Source organism: Benincasa hispida, chromosome 8, assembly GCF_009727055.1.
Source record: "Benincasa hispida cultivar B227 chromosome 8, ASM972705v1, whole genome shotgun sequence".
Classification (NCBI taxonomy): Eukaryota; Viridiplantae; Streptophyta; class Magnoliopsida; order Cucurbitales; family Cucurbitaceae; genus Benincasa; species Benincasa hispida.
Window position 1 is genome coordinate 29,668,542 of NC_052356.1, and position 18,226 is coordinate 29,686,767.

An 18,226-nucleotide genomic window follows, 5' to 3' on the forward strand; every position below is an offset into this window, starting at 1 on the left:
ATCACGGTTGAAATCAAACATAATAATTCAAAAAAGTATTTGAAAATCACTTCAAAAAGTTTGAACCAAACATAAATTTGATTGTTTAAAAATCAATTTTACGAAATCAATTGTACATAAATCTCTTCTTTTTATATCACTACTCCAACTATCGTTGCACTTTAGTGTAGTTATCATTGCTAATTTATGGTGTATTGAAATACATTTTCGAGTGTTTAATTTAAAAAATAAGTCATTTTGGAAGAAACTAAAATGTTTGGTAACCACTCAAAATAGCAATGAGTTTTTGAAAAATATTTTTTTCTCAAGTCAATCCAAACGGCCTCTTAATTCACTTTACAGATAAAAAAATTTGATATCGTCGTCAGATATTAGTTTGAATTTGATTTATTTGAATTTATTTTTTCGACGAATTGTGGACTTATTAACATTATAGAGGTATAATGACATATTGTGTTTTTTCAATTTTAGAGAACTATTGAACATCCTTTTAAGCTTTTAGGAATCTAAATATTTTTAGAAGTTTATGCACAAGTTAATATGTTAGTGTAGTATTATTTATTTTATTTTATTTTATTTTTATTTATATACTTTTAAATGTCTAAATTTAGTTAATTTATTGTCAATTAATCTTAGTAATTTCTAATAGTTTATTGTTATTTTTTCTTAAATAAAATTTTAATATATATTAATCTTTCCTTTCTAAATTTTGGAAACATATGCACATAAATAGTATCATTTATTTTAATAAAATAATAATTATTATTATTTAAATAATTTAAAAAATAAAATTTAAGATTTATTGAAAGTATATAAATTAAAATGAAATTAAATCAAAAGCACATAGAATAAAATAGTATTTTAACCAAATAAGTATTTTAAAATTTAGAAATTATAATGAAATGAGAATTGATGTTGAAGGATCAAAATTAGGGTTTAAACTTAAATTCAATCATTGTATCCAATGTTTTTTTCCTATTGGCACTTTGTCCATATTGTTTAGATTCTCCATTGCATAATATTTAGAAACCCTTTGACATTATTCTCCCTATGTTCCATTTCAAGTCTTTCTTTATTTAAAGAATAAATTGGTCACCACTGACCATTTTTTTTTATATATATTTTTTAATGTATAGGACAAAAGTATATTGAGCATGCTTTGTTTGAAACTTTCAAAGCAATTTTCTATTTTTTATTGTGTTTTCACCGGTGATCTTCCATTTTTTTATACAATAAATGATGTTCTTTTTTCCATTATACTATTAAGTATCTTTTATGAGTTTTGTTATTATATTTGACTTCTGAGAAATACAAATAAAAATCAAAATTTCTCAAGTTAATTGAAATTTTTACTAATAGAAATAATGTCAAATTATTTATAGAAATAACAAATAAAATATTGATACACTTATAGAATCCTATTAGATTTCTATCAATTTCTATCCAAAAAAAATTAAAATTTTACTACTTTGTGTAAATAACTTTCTTTATTTTTCTATTTTGAAAATCCCAAAATTATTTTTAGAGGTAGAATTATAGTTTTTATTTTAAACCTCGTTTTGGTAAAATAAATAAATAATAATAATTGATCAAACAATTATGTATGGTTATTAAACTAAATAGTTTTAGATTTAATTTTTACTATAAAATCACTTTTTTTTCTTTTAAAATATCTAGTATAGTTCTAAAAATTAAGGTTTACCCTTGAATTTTATGGTGGTCTTATAATTATTTAATGTATTCATATAAGGTGACTTTCAAAGATGTGCATCACATGTATATGGTTGATTAAGACAAGAAATGAGTTAACAAATCTTTAGTAGTAGAATTATAACAAGGACTGTCAGAGTTATTTAAAAAGTTCGAGAACGAGAATAATTTTGTAGGTGAAAACGGTATTTATAAACGTAATTTTCAAAAATCAAAATAAAAAACAAATATTATATTTAATAATACTTTGATTCTTTTGTTCTTTTTTAATTTAAGGTTATTAACATTATTTTTTCTATTGGTTTCTTTATTTTATTATCCACTTCTTATAAGTGTTTTCGAAAACCAAGTTAAGTTTTGACAACTAAAAAGTACTTTTTTGTTTTTGTAATTTGACAAAGACTTCGAGTGTTTAGTTATAAAATATGAAAACTATGGTAAAGAAGTGGTAAGAAAACAAACATAATTTTTAAGAACCAAATGGTTATTAAACAAAGATACTTATGAAAAATTGTTTACTACACTCATGATAATTATTTAGGTGTTTGTTAACCATTTGACATTTAATTTTTTTTATTATTATTATTATTAAACCGTGCATATTTATCCATATTTTCTTTATAACGATTTGTATCTTTGTTAAACAAACATATGAATATTCAACCATATTTAAAAAACAAAAACTACTTTTTAAAAACAAACTTTTTAAGTTTCCCAAAACTTGTTTTTGTTTTGGAATGTAACTCAGAATTCAGATGTTTCTTTAATAAATGTGAAAACCATACAAAAGAAATAGTATGTATGCAATCATAAAATTCAAAAATAGAAAACTAAAATTGAAATTGTTATCGAATGGAGTCTCTTATGAAAAGTTATATACTACACTTATTATAATCATTTAGGCCTCGTTTGATAACTATTTGACATTTTGGCCCCTTTGGTAATCATTTCATTTTTTGTTTTTGGTTTTTGAAAATTAAATCTATTTCTTCCCAATTTCTTACATGATTTGTATCTTTCTTAAGTATAATGGTTGAAATTTTTAACCAAATTTCAAAAACAAAAACAAGTTTTTAAAAACTACTTTTTTTTAGTTTTCAAATTTTGGTTTGGTTTTTTAAACTATTGATAAAAAGTAGATAACAAATGAAAAAATTTGGAAGTAGATATAGTGTCTATAGATTTAATTTTTAAAAACAAAAATGTTTACTAAATGGTGCCTTAGTTTTTTGTTTTTTTTAAAATTAAGCTTGTGACTACTAATCCATGAATTTCTTTTCTTTGTTATCAACATTCTAAGATTGTATTTGTTATTATTGACACCGATAGATGTCTATCGCAGTTTATTACTAATAGATAGTATAATTTTACCATATTTATAAATAAATTAACTCATTTTTCTTTATTTGAAAACATCCATAAAAAAATATTATGAAAAAAAAAAATTCCCATTTTGTAACATACAGGTATGTCGAATTGACTTAACGTACCTAAAATCCTTAAATTAGGATTGGATGGAACACACACCTAAAATTCAACTTTGTAGATAAGATTTAGACCAATTTTTTTTTTACAAATTAAAATAATAATAACAATCCCTATCAAAATAAGAATCTTTTGTTTTTTTTTTTTTTTTGGCAAAATGCCCTCTCGACCAAATTGTAATTAAAAAAAATGAATGGTTTTCTAAATTAAAAAAAAAAATAGTAGTTGGATGGAAATTGATCTAAAATTTGATTACAAGCAGAGTTTTATAAATCAAAACGAGATGATGATAGCGATTAAAGTTTGTCCTATTAATTAAATAATTATAATTATGAGGTTAGATATTTAATTCTCTTATTTCATGAATAAAAAAAAATTGTCTTGTAGCTCTGTATGTAAAGACATACAAGTGGATCATATTTAAGTGATAATCTAAATGGTCTATAGTAGATAGATAAGGTTGGATATCCTTGTGACACTACGAGTATGGCCTACTTTGTAGATATTACAATTGTTGTAAAGTGCTACGAATGATCCGATTTTGATCATTGACATGTGAGCGGGAAACACAACTACACGAGAAGGAATTCACTCATTTCCTAATGTCGAGGTAAGTAGATAAATTGCTCCCTTAAGGGCTAATTTACAATATGGCGCCACACCCTCTCCTGGCTCAAGAGGAGTTTAGTCATAATTGGACTATGATTTATTTTTGATACTTAAGGAGTTAGATGTAACCATAGGGTCAAAATGGTAATTTTGGCTCAGATGTAATTACAAGCAATTTGTGAAGGGTCATCATACTGTTGACTGGTTATATCCAATGGACATAAAAATATATCTGTAGTGCGAAAAGTGTAGTTGTCGGTCTCTAGTGGAGTGTCTGACAGTTAACGGACGATGAATAATTTAATCAAAGGAGTTTAATTAATTATTCATATACCGTTAGAGCTTCAAGCTGTTGCTCCATGAGATCCTCTCTGTAGCTCAACGAGAATTAATGAGAATCAATTTTTGGATTAATTTGAATGATTCAAACTAATTGAGGGAATGATTCAAACTAATTGATATAATTAATTTAATCTAATTATATATGATATAATTACTATAATATATTTGATACATTATAATATAAAATTTATTTGAGAAGAAATAAATATTTGAATATGATTTAAATATTAATTATATGAACTTAATTCATATAATTAAATTTAATATAAATGAGATTTATATTAAATGTCATTAGTGAGAGAATAGAAACTATAGGTTATTTGTTATATTTAATATAACATATAGTTTAATATATATTATATGATAAGATAGTTATCATATAAATATATATTAAATTGATTTATGAAAATAAATTATTTTATTTTATTTTATTTTAAAAATCATTTTGGGAGTAACTCCCTCCCCCTCTTTTCTATCTAATACGTGCAGTAGGGCAGGGGAGAAGAGTTCTTCTTCTTAGTGTGGTTTCACAAAAAGATGATAAGTCCACATAAAATTTCAGAGACAATCTGAATCTTATCACTTCCTCTCATCTCTCTCAAAATCCCTCTCTTCCAAATCCCTCTCTTCCAAAATAGCCAGAGCCCACAAAATTCTAGATTCTCACCCAGAGAATACAGAGGTAACATTTGTAGTGGTGTCCTTATTGACGGTTAGAGGGTTTGAGATTGTACGTGACAAGATTCGGAGAAGAAATCTCTTAAAGAAGGGTTCTCAAGGATAAAGTTTCTTAAGCCAATTTTCTATTACGTAATCTTTGTTTTAAAGCATGTTGCAATTATCTTTTAAATGCATAATCTGTATGTATTTACTCTGAAATTTATGTTTTGTAAATTTTGGGTTTCGTTTTGATCCCATGTTTTGATCAAGGATCTTCAAAGGTTCCTTCACCTACATCTGTATGGGGACATGTTATTTTGCTTGCAGCGTCACTTGTACGCATTAGGCCAGTATTTTATCATAAGTACCCACATTACAATTAGCTTATGGTCATGAGCCAAATATTTCCAATCTGAGAATTTTTGGACGTGCAATATATGTTTCAAACTGCTCCACCACAACGCACTAAGACGAGTCCTCAAAGAAGATTAGAAATATATATTGGATATGATTCCTCATCAATTATCAAATATTTTGAACCCCTAATAGGTGAGTATTTACTGCACGGTTTGCTGATTATCATTTGAATGAGACAAAATTTTCAACATTAGGGGGGAGGAATTAAGAATTTGGAAAAAGAAATTACATGAAATGCATCTTTATTGTCTCATTTAGATCCCCGTACAGATTAATGTGAACTTGAAGTTCATAAGATAATTCTTTTGTAAAATATAGCAAATAAGTTACGAAATGCATTTATAGATGCAGAGAAAGTAACTAAGTCATATATACCAGTTGCAAATGTTCCATCGAAAATTGATACCCCAACACAGTAAGTTGTCACTAATGGGCCTGGAACACGTCAGAAGTGTGGTAGACCAATTGGTTCTAAAAATAAAGATCCTCAAAAGAGAAAAACAATTAATAGTCAACAAGACTTGGTTGAGGATGTAAATACCCATAAAGAAATTCATGACACGACTAATGGGGAATGTGGAATACATAAAGATAATAATGAGATTTCAATAAACTGTGTCATGATAGGAAAAAGATGGAATCGAACTAATGTAATTATTGACAACATTTTTGTGTATAATGTTGCTCTTGATATTATATCTGAAAATTAGGAATCCGAACCAAAATCTGTTGAAGAATGTTGAGTAGAAAAGATTGGCTTTAATGGAAAGAAACAATTGAGGTAGAAATAAACTCACTTTCAAAATATCAGGTTTTTGGACCAATAGTCCGAATACCAGAAGGTGTCAAACCTGTGGGATACAAATGAGTATTTGTGAGGAAAACAAATAAAAATAATGAGGTCACAAGATATAACGCAAGATTAATTGCACAAGATTTTTCACAAAGACCTGGTATTGATTATGATGAGACATATTCTCCAGTGGTGGATGCAATTACACTAAGATATTGAATTGGTTTGACTGTGTATGAAAGTCTGTAAATGCATCTTATGAAAGTCTGGACATGCATCTTATGGATGTAGTCACGACATATTTATATGAAGTTAATAATGATAATTATATGTGAATCACATAAGGATTTAAGGTACCTGAAACATATAAATCAAATTTCTGGGAATTGTATTCAATAAAATTATAGAGATCACTATATAGATTGAAACAATCAAGACGAATGTGGTACAATCACCTTAGTGGATATTTTTTGAAAGAATGATATCAAAATAATCCAACATGTTTGTGTGTTTTTATAAAGAAACCACAGTCAGGATTTGTTATTATAACTGTATATGTTGATAACCTAAATATAATTGAGACTCCTAAAGAGTTTTCAAAGACAATAGAATATCTTAAGAAAGAATTTGAGATGAAAGATCCTTAAAAAACAAAATTTTTCCTTGGCTTTCAAATTAAACATTTAACAGTGGGATATTTATTCATCAATCAACTTATACAGGAAAAGTTTGAAAAGATTTTATATGGACAAAGCACATCCATTGAATATTCCAATGGAAGTTTGTTCACTAGATATAAAGAAAGAATGATATATTTCAACATCGAGATGATAATGAAAAACTTCTTGGTCCTGAAGTACCATATATTAGTGCAATTGGTGCACTTATGTATCTTGCTAATAATACAATACCAGATATTGCATTTTCAATAAATTTATTAGCAAGATATAATTCTTCACCAACAAAAAGATATTGGAACGGAATTAAGCATATACTCTGTTATCTCCAAGGAACGATCAACATGGGTTTGTTTTTGTTCAAATAAATCAAATTTTGATCTAGTTGGTTATGCCGATTCTGGATTTTTATCTAATCCACACAAAACTAGATCTCTGTTCACATATGGAGGAATTGTTATAGATGTTGATCGGTGAAATAGACCATAACAACCATTTCCTCAAATCATGCTGAAATTCTTACAATTCACGAGACTAATCGAGAATATTAAGGCTAAGATCAATGACGTAAGTAGAACATGTGGTTTGTCTTCTAGTAAAAATCTTCCAACGATATTATATGAAGACAACACAACATGCATATCTCAAATCAAAGGAGGATATATTAAACGAGATAAAACAAAATATATTTCACCGAAGCTTTTTTACACTCATGATCTTGAAGAAAATGACGACATCACTGTACAACAAATTTGTTCAAAAAATAACCTGACCGACTTATTTACAAAAAAATTACCTACCGCAACCTTTGAAAAATTTGTGCACGACATTAGAATGTGTTGACTCAGAGATCTCAAATGATGTATCCATAGTGGGGAGTAAATATACTTTTAGGAGTATAAATTATATAAAATATGTACTCTTTTTCCTTCACTAAAATTTTCTTTCCATTGGGTTTTTTCCTAGTAAGGTTTTAAGCGAGACATATTTCATATAGATAATGGGCAGAGAATATTATAAATATAATGATAATAGATGTCCATTAGATGTTCATGCTTAGTCCATTTATTATGTGTCATGCCCTCATTTTTCGAAGCGTTGTCTATATGTCTTAATATTACATTGACATTTTGTGAATTTTGCAAGAGGATGAAGATGGTTGAGAAATCCCAACTTTTTAGAAAATAAAGAAAATTTCAGAATTTCATATATATATATATATAATTATATTTATTTAATATTATATTATATTTTCTCCATGTTTGGGTTAATTGTGCTGTCCAATTTTCCAAAAGCATAACAAAAATTATAGAAAAAACCCAAGGAAGCGTCGAAGACAAAGACCGAGCGAACGAGATTGCCAACAAGAACGAACCCCATCAACACAAAACCAACTTTCCTTTCATCTTACGCCATCAAATTAGCCACTACTAACTCAAAATTCTTCCTTTCTCCTTCTTTCTTCTGATTCATCTTACTCTCTCTGAAAATCCCAATCAATGGATCCACTTGTTTTCTAGAGAGAGAGTGTGTGTGAGTCAGGAGAGAGAATTTTTTAACACTGGTTTTTGGTGCTCCTTGTTCCACTTTGTCAGATTAGGGTTTTTTTAATATCATTTTTCCACAGACAAATCTTTCAGTCCCCAGAATTCCCTTCACATGAGGTGAATTTTTTCATGGTATGGAATCTTCATTTCTTGCCTTTGTTTTCTTTGAATACTTTAATCCCCATGTTTCTGTAAATTTTTTGCTCGTGCTAATAAATGGGGTTTGATGGATTGGCTAGGTGCTTAGTGGTCGATCTTGATTTGCCCAGAAAATACGAGAACTGTTTGTTTTATTTACATTTTCAGCAATTCGGACATGTTCCTCTTTTTAGTATTCGATTTTTGGAATTCCCTGTCCTCGATGTGGAAATTTTACGAATCTTAAGCCTTTTGGTTTGATTCTGTGATGGGTATTCTGTCGCTTTTTGATCTAGAATATAGACTTAAAAAGAATTCCCAAGTGATGTAGATCGTTTTTTTGTGATTTTAGGAGCGATTGCTGCTTCAATTTGCAGATTAGAGGAAGATTGATTTTCTTATAGTGGGCGTTTGGAAATTTGGACTCTTGATTACTGGTGGATATAAGCTTCTTCACGTGATTCTTTTGAGTAATTAAGAATTGTGAAAGATAGTCTTAAATTCTTTTGCCGGTGGGTATTCTCTCTTATTTACTGCCACTTTAATTCTAAACCATTTGGGTTTTGTGGGTGGTTTGAAAAATTGGGAGAATGGAGCATCGTCGTGGCTCCTCTCATGGTCCAGCTGAGGAAGATGAAGTTGAAGATTTTCGAAGTTGTTGTGAAGATCACGAAGTATGGAAAGAGACTGAGGAGGCAGTGGAAGAAGAGTCTGAGGATCTTGATGAATTTTCGGTGAAAATGTTCTTTAAGGGCGTTTCAATAGCTGAGATTGGTGACCCCGCTTCTGGTCTTTCTGGTATTGGAGTATTCATGGAAAAATCAGGGAAAATCCCTTTTGTTCAGGTCCAGAAAAAGCTTGATTTTTATGTTGATGAGTTAGTTGCTGATTATTTAGCTCTAATGGATGGTCTGGTAGAGGCTATGCAGAACGATGTCTGCTGTATTCGAGCTTTCACCGACTCTGATCTGTTATATAAACAGGTTAATTACTTCCCCAACCTGCCTAATTTTGCTTGTTATGATATAATATATGCTAATTATCATTTTTTTTTCTTTTCTATTGGAAATTTAGTCGTGCTCCTTATCAGAAGTTTCTTATATGCTCAAGATAACGTGAATGTTTGACAGATAACAAATGAAGAGGATCCTGAAATTCCACTTCTTGTAGCTCTGAAAGAAAGGATTCTGGAGCATGCTAGTAATTTTGAAGCCTTTTCCCTGAACCTTTCTTCAAGTACTGATCTTGAGCAGCCACTTCATCTTGCCAAAGTGGCTATCGGGGTTCTTTCTTGTCCACAAAAAGGAGATAAATCAGTTGAAAATTGTTCTATTTGTTGTGACAATAAACCATCTGCCATGATGGTTGCATTAAAGTGTTGTCACAAGTTCTGCTCTCATTGTATGAAGACTTATGTTGATGGAAAAGTAGATGCATCTCAAGTTCCCATTAGATGCCCTCAGTTGAGATGCAAATACTACATCACAAGCAACGAGTTTAAATCTTTTCTTCCCTTGACTTTATATGAATCGTTAGAGAATACCTTAGCAGAAGCAAATATTCACTCAGATAGAATTTACTGCCCCTTTCCAAATTGCTCTGTCCTGTTAGACCCCAGCGAATGTTTGTCAGCTAGGGCAAGCTCATCAAGTCAATCAGATAATAGCTGTATTGAGTGTCCAGTTTGTCAGAGATTTATCTGTGTTGAATGTCAAGTTCCTTGGCACTCGTCAATGAGCTGTGAAGAATTTCAGAGTGTTCCATTAGAGGAGAGAGACACTGCAGATATTACCTTACATCGTCTTGCACAAAACAAAAGGTGGAGGCGTTGTCAGGAGTGTCATAGGATGATTGAATTGGCTCATGGTTGCTACCATATGACATGCTGGTAAGGCTACATCTTTCAAATCTCGCTTTTTTTACGTTAACCTTTTTGTTTGTTAGATATTGTGGAAGTTCCGGTGGTTCAGCATCATCATAAATATATATCATAAATTTAGTGTGGGATGTTAGATTTCTAAGGATTGAGTTGTAGAAGTTGTTGAGAAACTAAAACTTAGATACACGTACAAACAGAATCTTCCCTTTATATGCTTAGATCTTTTATTGATCTTTTATTGTTTTACAATTTTTCTAGCTGCCACCGGTTACTGATCAAGTCTATCTCCCTCGGGAACTGCTGTTTATCACAAACTCTACTATAAATTCATATTTCTAAATTTCACCTTTTAGGCTATGTACTAGGAATCACAAATCCACTGAACATTACCTGTTGGAACTTATTTCTCTAGTCTACACAGTTCAAATACAAATGACATAAACTCAAACTCCTCACGTCAATCCTATCGAACCCAAGTTATTGAATTTGTGAGGCAAATGTTCCCAGAGTTTTACCATTTTCTGTGAATGCAATGCCTGTAGAAAAAATTTTAATTTGGCGCATATGTTGTATCAGCTTATTGTTCAATGTGATGAACATGATTGATGTATATAATCACGAGTATACTAACTTATTTGAAGAAATAGAATGTGGGCAAACACATAATAGTAAGCATGTTAAATGTTATTTGCCCCTATACAGTGTGCAGTCTGAGCTGATCACAACCTTTTTGTGGATTTCTCTAGAGATGGAACACCTTCACTTAAACTAATGGTGGTGTGTGAAGATATTAATTGTTTTTGTTGTGGAGGAAAATGGTAAAACTCTTATGCAATAGTCTAGTGTATTAACCACCCTATTAATACATCATAAGAGTCTAAGAGTCTAAGAGTCTAGTCTATTGAGCACGCTATTATTACATCAACCAACGTTTGTGCACACTTTATTCTTGTTTTCACTCGCACAATGGCGGCTAAATATTGGTCACCATAATATTAACTTTGCTGATATAAGAATTGATTGATGTGTGATAGCTTATTAAGACTTTGCTGATTGGTCCTCGTGTAATAGCTTATTGGTAAATAATATATATTATGTAATTGTTTGAAGAAATACCTTTCGTCGATGCACTTCTCCTGCTTGTTTGTGGTTGTGAATCTAATCTGCCCATGAAACTCTCATCTCTTTCTACCAAGTTAAAGCTGTAATGGTAACTTAATTGCACACATTTCTTCTAGTAGATTCTAATGTTGAGATCCTAACACTTGGTTGGATGATGAATCTAAGGGCCTTTTTTCCAAACCCATTGATGTACATTCTTTCTTCACTTAGTGACTATTATTTCTGTGTGGGTGTTCGGCGAATTGAGATCTTTGAATGTGCACGGCACAGGTTTAAACATCTATGTAACAGGCAAATGAGATTCAATATCTGCACTTCAAAAGTTTTATGAAAATGATCCACTAGTTGGCAACACTCAATTTTGTTGTAAGCTAGTTGCTCCAGGGCCTTATGTACATGACTTTGTCATTGATGTTTATATTACTTTGCTTGATGTGTTTACAGGTGTGGGCATGAATTCTGCTATTCTTGTGGTGTTGAGTATCAAGATGGAGAACAGACCTGCCAATGCGCCTTTTGGGATGAAGACGATTCTGAGAATGTGGTCACCCACTCCGTCCAAGAATCTGAGCAGTGGGCATGGGAGACTTTTAATTCCCTCCCCATGATAATGGATGCGTACTCAGAGCAAGAGAGGTCACAACTAGCACTAATTCAACGATTCCTCGCTGGGGGATTTAGTCTGAGTGACCATCAACCATATCAATCTCCACCACGATGTACAGACTCTTATGTCGACACTATGAAGGACATACACCAGCTTCCTTGGCTTGAGAGGTTCGTTTCTGTGATAAGTGATAGCTACTACGAAGATTATGTACAATGATATCGATTTTTAGGTGTCTTGCTGAAGTCGAAAAATAAAAGGGAGGTAAAAGAGTTTCTTACTCTAGTTTTCCTCCCTCATTTACACTGCACAGCTTGGCGTTTCGTTCTGTAGTTAAGCTCTCTTTATCTACTGAATCGTGCTGGAATTTATGATGTGACCCTCAGAGGTCCTCCTTGCATTAGATTAGAATGGAGGAATCTTATGCAAGAATATCAGCTTTCTTTCTTTCCTCTTCCAAAGAAATGTTTGAAGAAAAAAGGAAAAAGGAAAAGACCAAAAGAAATAGACAACAATTTAATGATATCAATCAATGAAAATGAAATGTCTTCATTCTGTTGTATGATGTGCAATTTTAGCTGCATCCTTCCTTTGTGAATGTCTGTCATGTAACTTTCTCATTGCAGAAGTGGGTGGGTTTTTCTTTTTCTTTTTTTTCTTTTTTTATTTTTACATGGTCTCAATTTCATTTCTAACATGATGAGGTCATTTTTTAGGAAAGCATTTGATGCTGTTAATGTTCCTAGTTGCAGACTGATTTGAACTTATCAGGAGCTACTTTTATATTCTCTCTTGGATCACTTTTTTTTTTTTTTTTTTTTTTTTGGCAGTTTAGAAAGTTAAAATCCCTCCTGCCCAAAACAAAAACTGATGAGAGTTATTTGCTTACTGTGAAAAGCACATGAGTTTCCATTGTTTTAAGCATAAATGGTCATATATATTGAGCCATGTATTTATCAGATAAAATGGGTCTGAAAAGAATATATTTAAGAATATTCTAGTTGAGTCTGTTTAATAGTGAACTGTTTGTATCCATCATGAGTTAATGACAGCCCTTTTTTATTATTTGAATACTAAGTTTAGGAACACTCTGTTAGTTATATTTTAGATATGTTATCAAAACTAGGTAGCTTGGGATGTATAACTTTATATTGCAATATCAACAAAGGACTTAATATATTCGAGTTAAAAAAAAAAAAAAAAAAAAAAAAACAGAAACAAAATCACTAATGGAGACTAATGAGAGGAGTAATGTGATGAGTTTTTAACTTTTTAAAAAAGACACTTTTGTTTAGTTAGAATGAGTTTAACCGCATACGAAAACAATCATCTAAGTAGTAGTAGTGAATTTACGTCGAGTTATCTAAAGAACATTTGAAGTATGACGGAGAATAGATTTTGTCAAGTTAGGTTCCACTATTGAATTTGAGAGCAATGAGGACTGAGACTAGTTTTGCAAAGACGAAGAAGAATAACGCAAGGTATACATACAAGGAGACCAAAAAACAACAAACGAACTTAACACCAACAGTTTTTATTCCAGGTTAGCACACTTAAATGTTTATTAGAATTTTAAAATTTATTGCACTGCTCTCATACAACGGTCCTAAAAATGTCTATTATCTTGTCAATACACCACGTGTAGCCCTACAATTGGAATGCTTGAAAGGGATGTTTTGGGGTAAGAATTTTTCTTTAAAACAAAACATTAAGAGAGAGGATGTAAAAGCCAAAAGCTACTAACAATATCATTTTCTCACTATTTTTTCTCTCCAATGTTTTTTTAACTCTCACTCCTCTTAAGTTTTTTTTTTCTCTTTCTAAAGTTATTCTCCATAAATTTTCGTGATTCTCCCCAAATTTTTTATCTTATTTTAAACCATACGGAAATTTAAAAGACAAGATTGTTATAATTTCAAAATCGCTCCACATTAAAAGGAATAAATTATAAAGTTGAAAAAATAAATTCTTACTTTAGACTAACACCCCTTACATTCATGAAAGGATATGACCTAATACAAATAGTCCTTTTAATGGGGTAGAGATTCTTCGTTTAGGTGGAAAATGCAAAAAAGTGAGAAAATGGTGGAGATGGAAAATAACCTGGCCACACATGCCCTTTATAGTTTATATGTTTATATATTTGAATTGTTGTTGCATTTAAATTTAATGTCCTTTTTGTTTATTAACTTGATTTTTTTTTTTTATTTAACTTTCATTAACTTGATATTTGGAGCAAAACTTGATGTTTGAGTTTTTACTTTAAAATTTGGGTCTATGGAATCAGTCCTACTTTTTAAAACTTGAATTTTCTTCCACCTTTTGCTTATGCATATCAAAATAAAATTATCAAAAATGGACTATTGTGCAAGTAGGGTTAAGATTTTGCTCTTGCTTCTCGTTTCTCGCCTCCTTCCTTTTTATAATGATTAAATATCAGCACTCTATTTTATATTTTATTTTCATGAGGTTCAAGAAATTTCTCTCTAGATGAAAATTTTCCTTATAGATTAACCATTTAAGAAATTTATCTTTAAAATGATTTACAAACGAGGAATAATTTTTCACATAAAATCGAATCCTCCTCTAATTCATGCAAAATTTAATGGAGAATTTTGCGAGGACTATAAATTAAATAAGAGGCATAGACGGAAAAAAAAACAACCCCATCCTCATCTCATGAATTTCACAAATTGTAGGATTAAATTTTTATATTTAAAATAATAAATATTGAAAGAAATTAAGTTAAGAACGCATATGATTCGTTTCCCTTACATAAAACTTTCATATGAGCAACATAATAACTTTCCAATTTAGACCCATTTGGTAACTATTTGTTTTTTTATTTTGAAGTTAAACCTATTTCATCCACATTTCTTATAATAATTTTGTATTTTTCTTAAGTACAATGATTGAATTCTTAGCCATATTTCAAAAACAAAAACAATTTTGTGAAAGCTACTTTTTTTTTTTTTTCCTCTCAAAATTTGGCTAGGTTGTTTAAACCATTATAAAAAAACAAAATGATTTTAAAAAACAAATATAAAAAAACAAAATGATTACCAAACGTAACCTTAATTTTTATAATTCAAAATTTGTATTGTTAAAAAAATGGTGAAAATTTTGTCCTATCACAAATTTAAAACTACAAAACCTAAATCATTATATTTTGAACAATACTGAAGTTGAAAAAAACCAAAACCAAAAACAAAAACAAAACAATAACTCTATACAGTGACATACAGCATCAATTGTGTATAAAAACAAAAACTGTAAGAAATAAATAAATAAATAAATTGTAAACTGAATAATGAGTTCTCAAAAATGAAAAAAATACTAATCATATCATCTAATGTCTAACAAAACAATAAATTGTGTATAAAAACAAAAACTGTACCAATTGAGTTGTTATTCTCCATCTTTTATCATCCTCTGCTTTTGCTTTTGATGTACTAAGTGTCCTCAAAACTCATCAATCCATCCATCCATTCAGAATATAGGAACGAGTTTAACAAATCGATCTCGGGTAATCGAGTAAGCGGCTATTGACAAGAGGTATCATTGGAGCCATAGCTAATTTTCTTGAGGCTTATATCAGACATATTAGATATCCATTTCTGAGGACCATTTGAATCACCTAATATGTTATAGGCATAAGAAGGCCACCTTACATTTGTACCACATAGGTCTTCGACCCCCGTTTTCATTAGCTTTTGCGTTCTCCCGAGAACTACAAGACTTGAAAACGTAGAGAAACTGTTTCCAACGAATACGTCGGCCCTTAAGCAAACTTCATAGTCGATTGCTGACTGTATGAGGTAAGGATACTTCTTGTAGATCTTATCAATGCCTAATTTCTTCTTTTCAAAAGGTAGCAAGCCTTCTTTCCAACCTTTCAAAATCGAAGAATCGTTAAGTAAACTATCTGCCACGGCAAGATAAATGACCATTGGCGTTGTCAGTCCCGAAATGTTCCCTACCCTATTCATTATCTCCTCCTTGCTACTACAAATTTGGTTTATTTTAGATCTCTGTTCTAACTTCTTACAATGAATCATCCAGTCTATTTCTATTCTCATGTGGACCGCAATATATGGCACCGGTTGCAACGACTTCTCAGATTTAACATCAGTAGCATCAGAATTGAATTTGCTTCTTACCTCTGATCCTACTTCTCTAATCCTTGAAATCACTTTATCTGCTTCTTTCTCTATCTCGTCAACCAAAACCAAGCACTCGAAAACCTTTGCATAGTCCTTTACAGGCCAGTGATCATGCCATAAAAATGGATTTTTACCAACTATTCTAATCACCTCTGACTGATCTAATGGTTCCTTGCTATACTCATTCAATTGTTCCAAATCCCTCTCGATCGTCCACTTCCTTCCGCTTCCTTTTGACAGTTCCATCGGGTTCGTTCGATTTGAAATATCCATGTAACGACCCAATCGAACAAAACCATTACAGCGAGAATTGAACTCTTCAAATTGAAAGATCTTGTCAAAGGAAATTGGTTCCAAACGCTCAACTTCTTTATAGAAGAGGGAAGCACTTAAACTAGGCATCAAAAGAGTTCGGTTCAACATTCTTGCAGTTAAAGAAGCTCTTGCAAATGCTATTTTTTGATTGTTTAAACCCCAAACAATCTGAGGGACCTCCAAAAACTTGTCAATACGAATACCGAAATCGGAACCATAAAATGGAGATAGATTACGGACGACTACTAAGCCATTCTCTTCAATCCGTCCAAAACTCGAGATCGACGGGAAGAAAATAGCTCTAACAATCAGTGGAATAACAAGTAATATGGCAATGCATTTGCAAATCCTTGAATTGAAATAGCGAAGACAATATATCGAGCGTTTACCATTTGATGATGCTTCCATTAAGAACTACAATCAATGAGTGCCGGGAAAATAATGAAACAGAGACCATACGATTTCGCTACTCCAGCACAAACAAATCGATGCTGGAGAAATCATACCGACCCTCAAACCAAGTCAATCGTCTCCCATCTACTCAAAACTGTCACAGAAAAAATCGAGAGAAACCCATTTTCAATCAAGAAACCATTCATCGGAAGAACCCAAAAAAGTAAGAATCAAACAGGGTAAAACATAAAATTCCCATCAACACATTTCGTCATCACGTACCTTAATTGAATGGAGTAACAAGATTGATGCACCCAGAATCCTTATTTCAAAAATCAAATACACCTATAAGAGACACCCATAAGAACAAATCATCAGAACACGTTGAAGAAACTAAGAAATGAGGAAGAATCGAGATCTTCAAACGATAATAGGGACAAAACGATTTACTAATAGAGAGTTCAAAATTCAAATAACAGAGAAAGCGATTGAACAGTAGATCTTACAATTGAACAAATCCAAAACCCAGAGCCGGAAAAAAGGGAATCAGAGACGAGAAAATCGAGAATCTGATGAAATGGGGAGGAGAGTTGAAAGCAGAAGAACAGAGAGAGAGAGAAAAAAAGAGTGGGAAAGGAGATGGGATTCACATGCAATGCAAGAAAGTGAAATCCCGAGGAACCCACAAAACTTGCTTCATTGAAAAGCAAAAGAAAGTGGAAATGATGAGGAGAAGTAGAGAAAGAAATGATGGGTGTGGATGGATGAAGGAGGAGGAAGAATTGGAAGGAAATGGGGAAAATGGGGACTGTGTCAGAGATGGGGCAATGGAAGATGGCGGCTGGGAGAAGGAATTAAAGGGTTGAAATGAAAGAAAGGATTCAGGTGAGGGAGTTTGTAAGAAGAAAGTACAGATTGTTGGAGGTTGTGGAGCCCAAATGTGGCAGAGCTTTGTGCATTCTCCCTTCTTCCTTCCTCTTTCATACCCTTTGTTGCCTTCTTCCACATTTAATGCCCTTTCAACTTTCTCTCTCCAAACCTTTTTTTTTTCTTTTTTTCTTTTTATTAGAATTTTTATTTTTTAAGTAAAGTTTAAAATATTAATGTCAAAGTATCATATCTTTTATTTTCATGAAAATATTGGTAAAATATTAGTGTCTACGTCAAATATTGATGAATATTTGGAAAAAAAAAATGAAAACAAAGGAAAAATTGTGGAGAATTTTCAAAGAAAAAAAAAGGAAAACTATTTCCACAATATAGCAAACGTTAATATGTTTTATAGAGACTGATAAAACTAATAAAATGATAGAAACTGATAGTAGCCTATCTTCGTAATTATATGATAGATGTCGATAAAAGTCTATAA

At 31.1% G+C, this 18,226-nt stretch overlaps 2 protein-coding genes across 2 annotated transcripts; one reads left to right on the top strand and one right to left on the bottom strand.

Annotated features, from left to right (window-relative positions):
- The first annotated feature begins 7,987 nt into the window (after window positions 1-7,987).
- Window positions 7,988-12,548, top strand: LOC120083025. The gene is made up of 4 exons (XM_039038512.1): window positions 7,988-8,372; window positions 8,731-9,361; window positions 9,509-10,266; window positions 11,824-12,548. Exons 2-4 carry the CDS (start codon window positions 8,969-8,971, stop codon window positions 12,203-12,205), a joined length of 1,533 nt encoding a protein of 510 aa, XP_038894440.1. The 5' UTR covers window positions 7,988-8,372; window positions 8,731-8,968; the 3' UTR covers window positions 12,206-12,548.
- A 2,712-nt stretch (window positions 12,549-15,260) lies between these two features.
- On the bottom strand, window positions 15,261-17,854 carry LOC120083217 (O-fucosyltransferase 23). Its single transcript, XM_039038876.1, has 3 exons — window positions 17,364-17,854; window positions 17,140-17,202; window positions 15,261-17,011 (listed from the first exon to the last, which is right to left on the bottom strand). The coding sequence occupies exon 3, from the start codon at window positions 16,870-16,872 to the stop codon at window positions 15,529-15,531; it is 1,344 nt and encodes a 447-aa protein (XP_038894804.1). The 5' UTR covers window positions 16,873-17,011; window positions 17,140-17,202; window positions 17,364-17,854; the 3' UTR covers window positions 15,261-15,528.
- Window positions 17,855-18,226: the final 372 nt, after the last annotated feature.

Bases quoted from the DNA above. Each gene is read 5' to 3' on its own strand.
- LOC120083025 (XM_039038512.1), top strand. From the start codon at position 8,969: ATGGAGCATCGTCGTGGCTCCTCTCATGGTCCAGCTGAGGAAGATGAA. The intron at 9,362-9,508 runs GTTAATTACTTC...AATGTTTGACAG, and splicing joins CTGATCTGTTATATAAACAG to ATAACAAATGAAGAGGATCC. The intron at 10,267-11,823 runs GTAAGGCTACAT...ATGTGTTTACAG, and splicing joins TGCTACCATATGACATGCTG to GTGTGGGCATGAATTCTGCT.
- LOC120083217 (XM_039038876.1), bottom strand. From the start codon at position 16,872: ATGGAAGCATCATCAAATGGTAAACGCTCGATATATTGTCTTCGCTAT.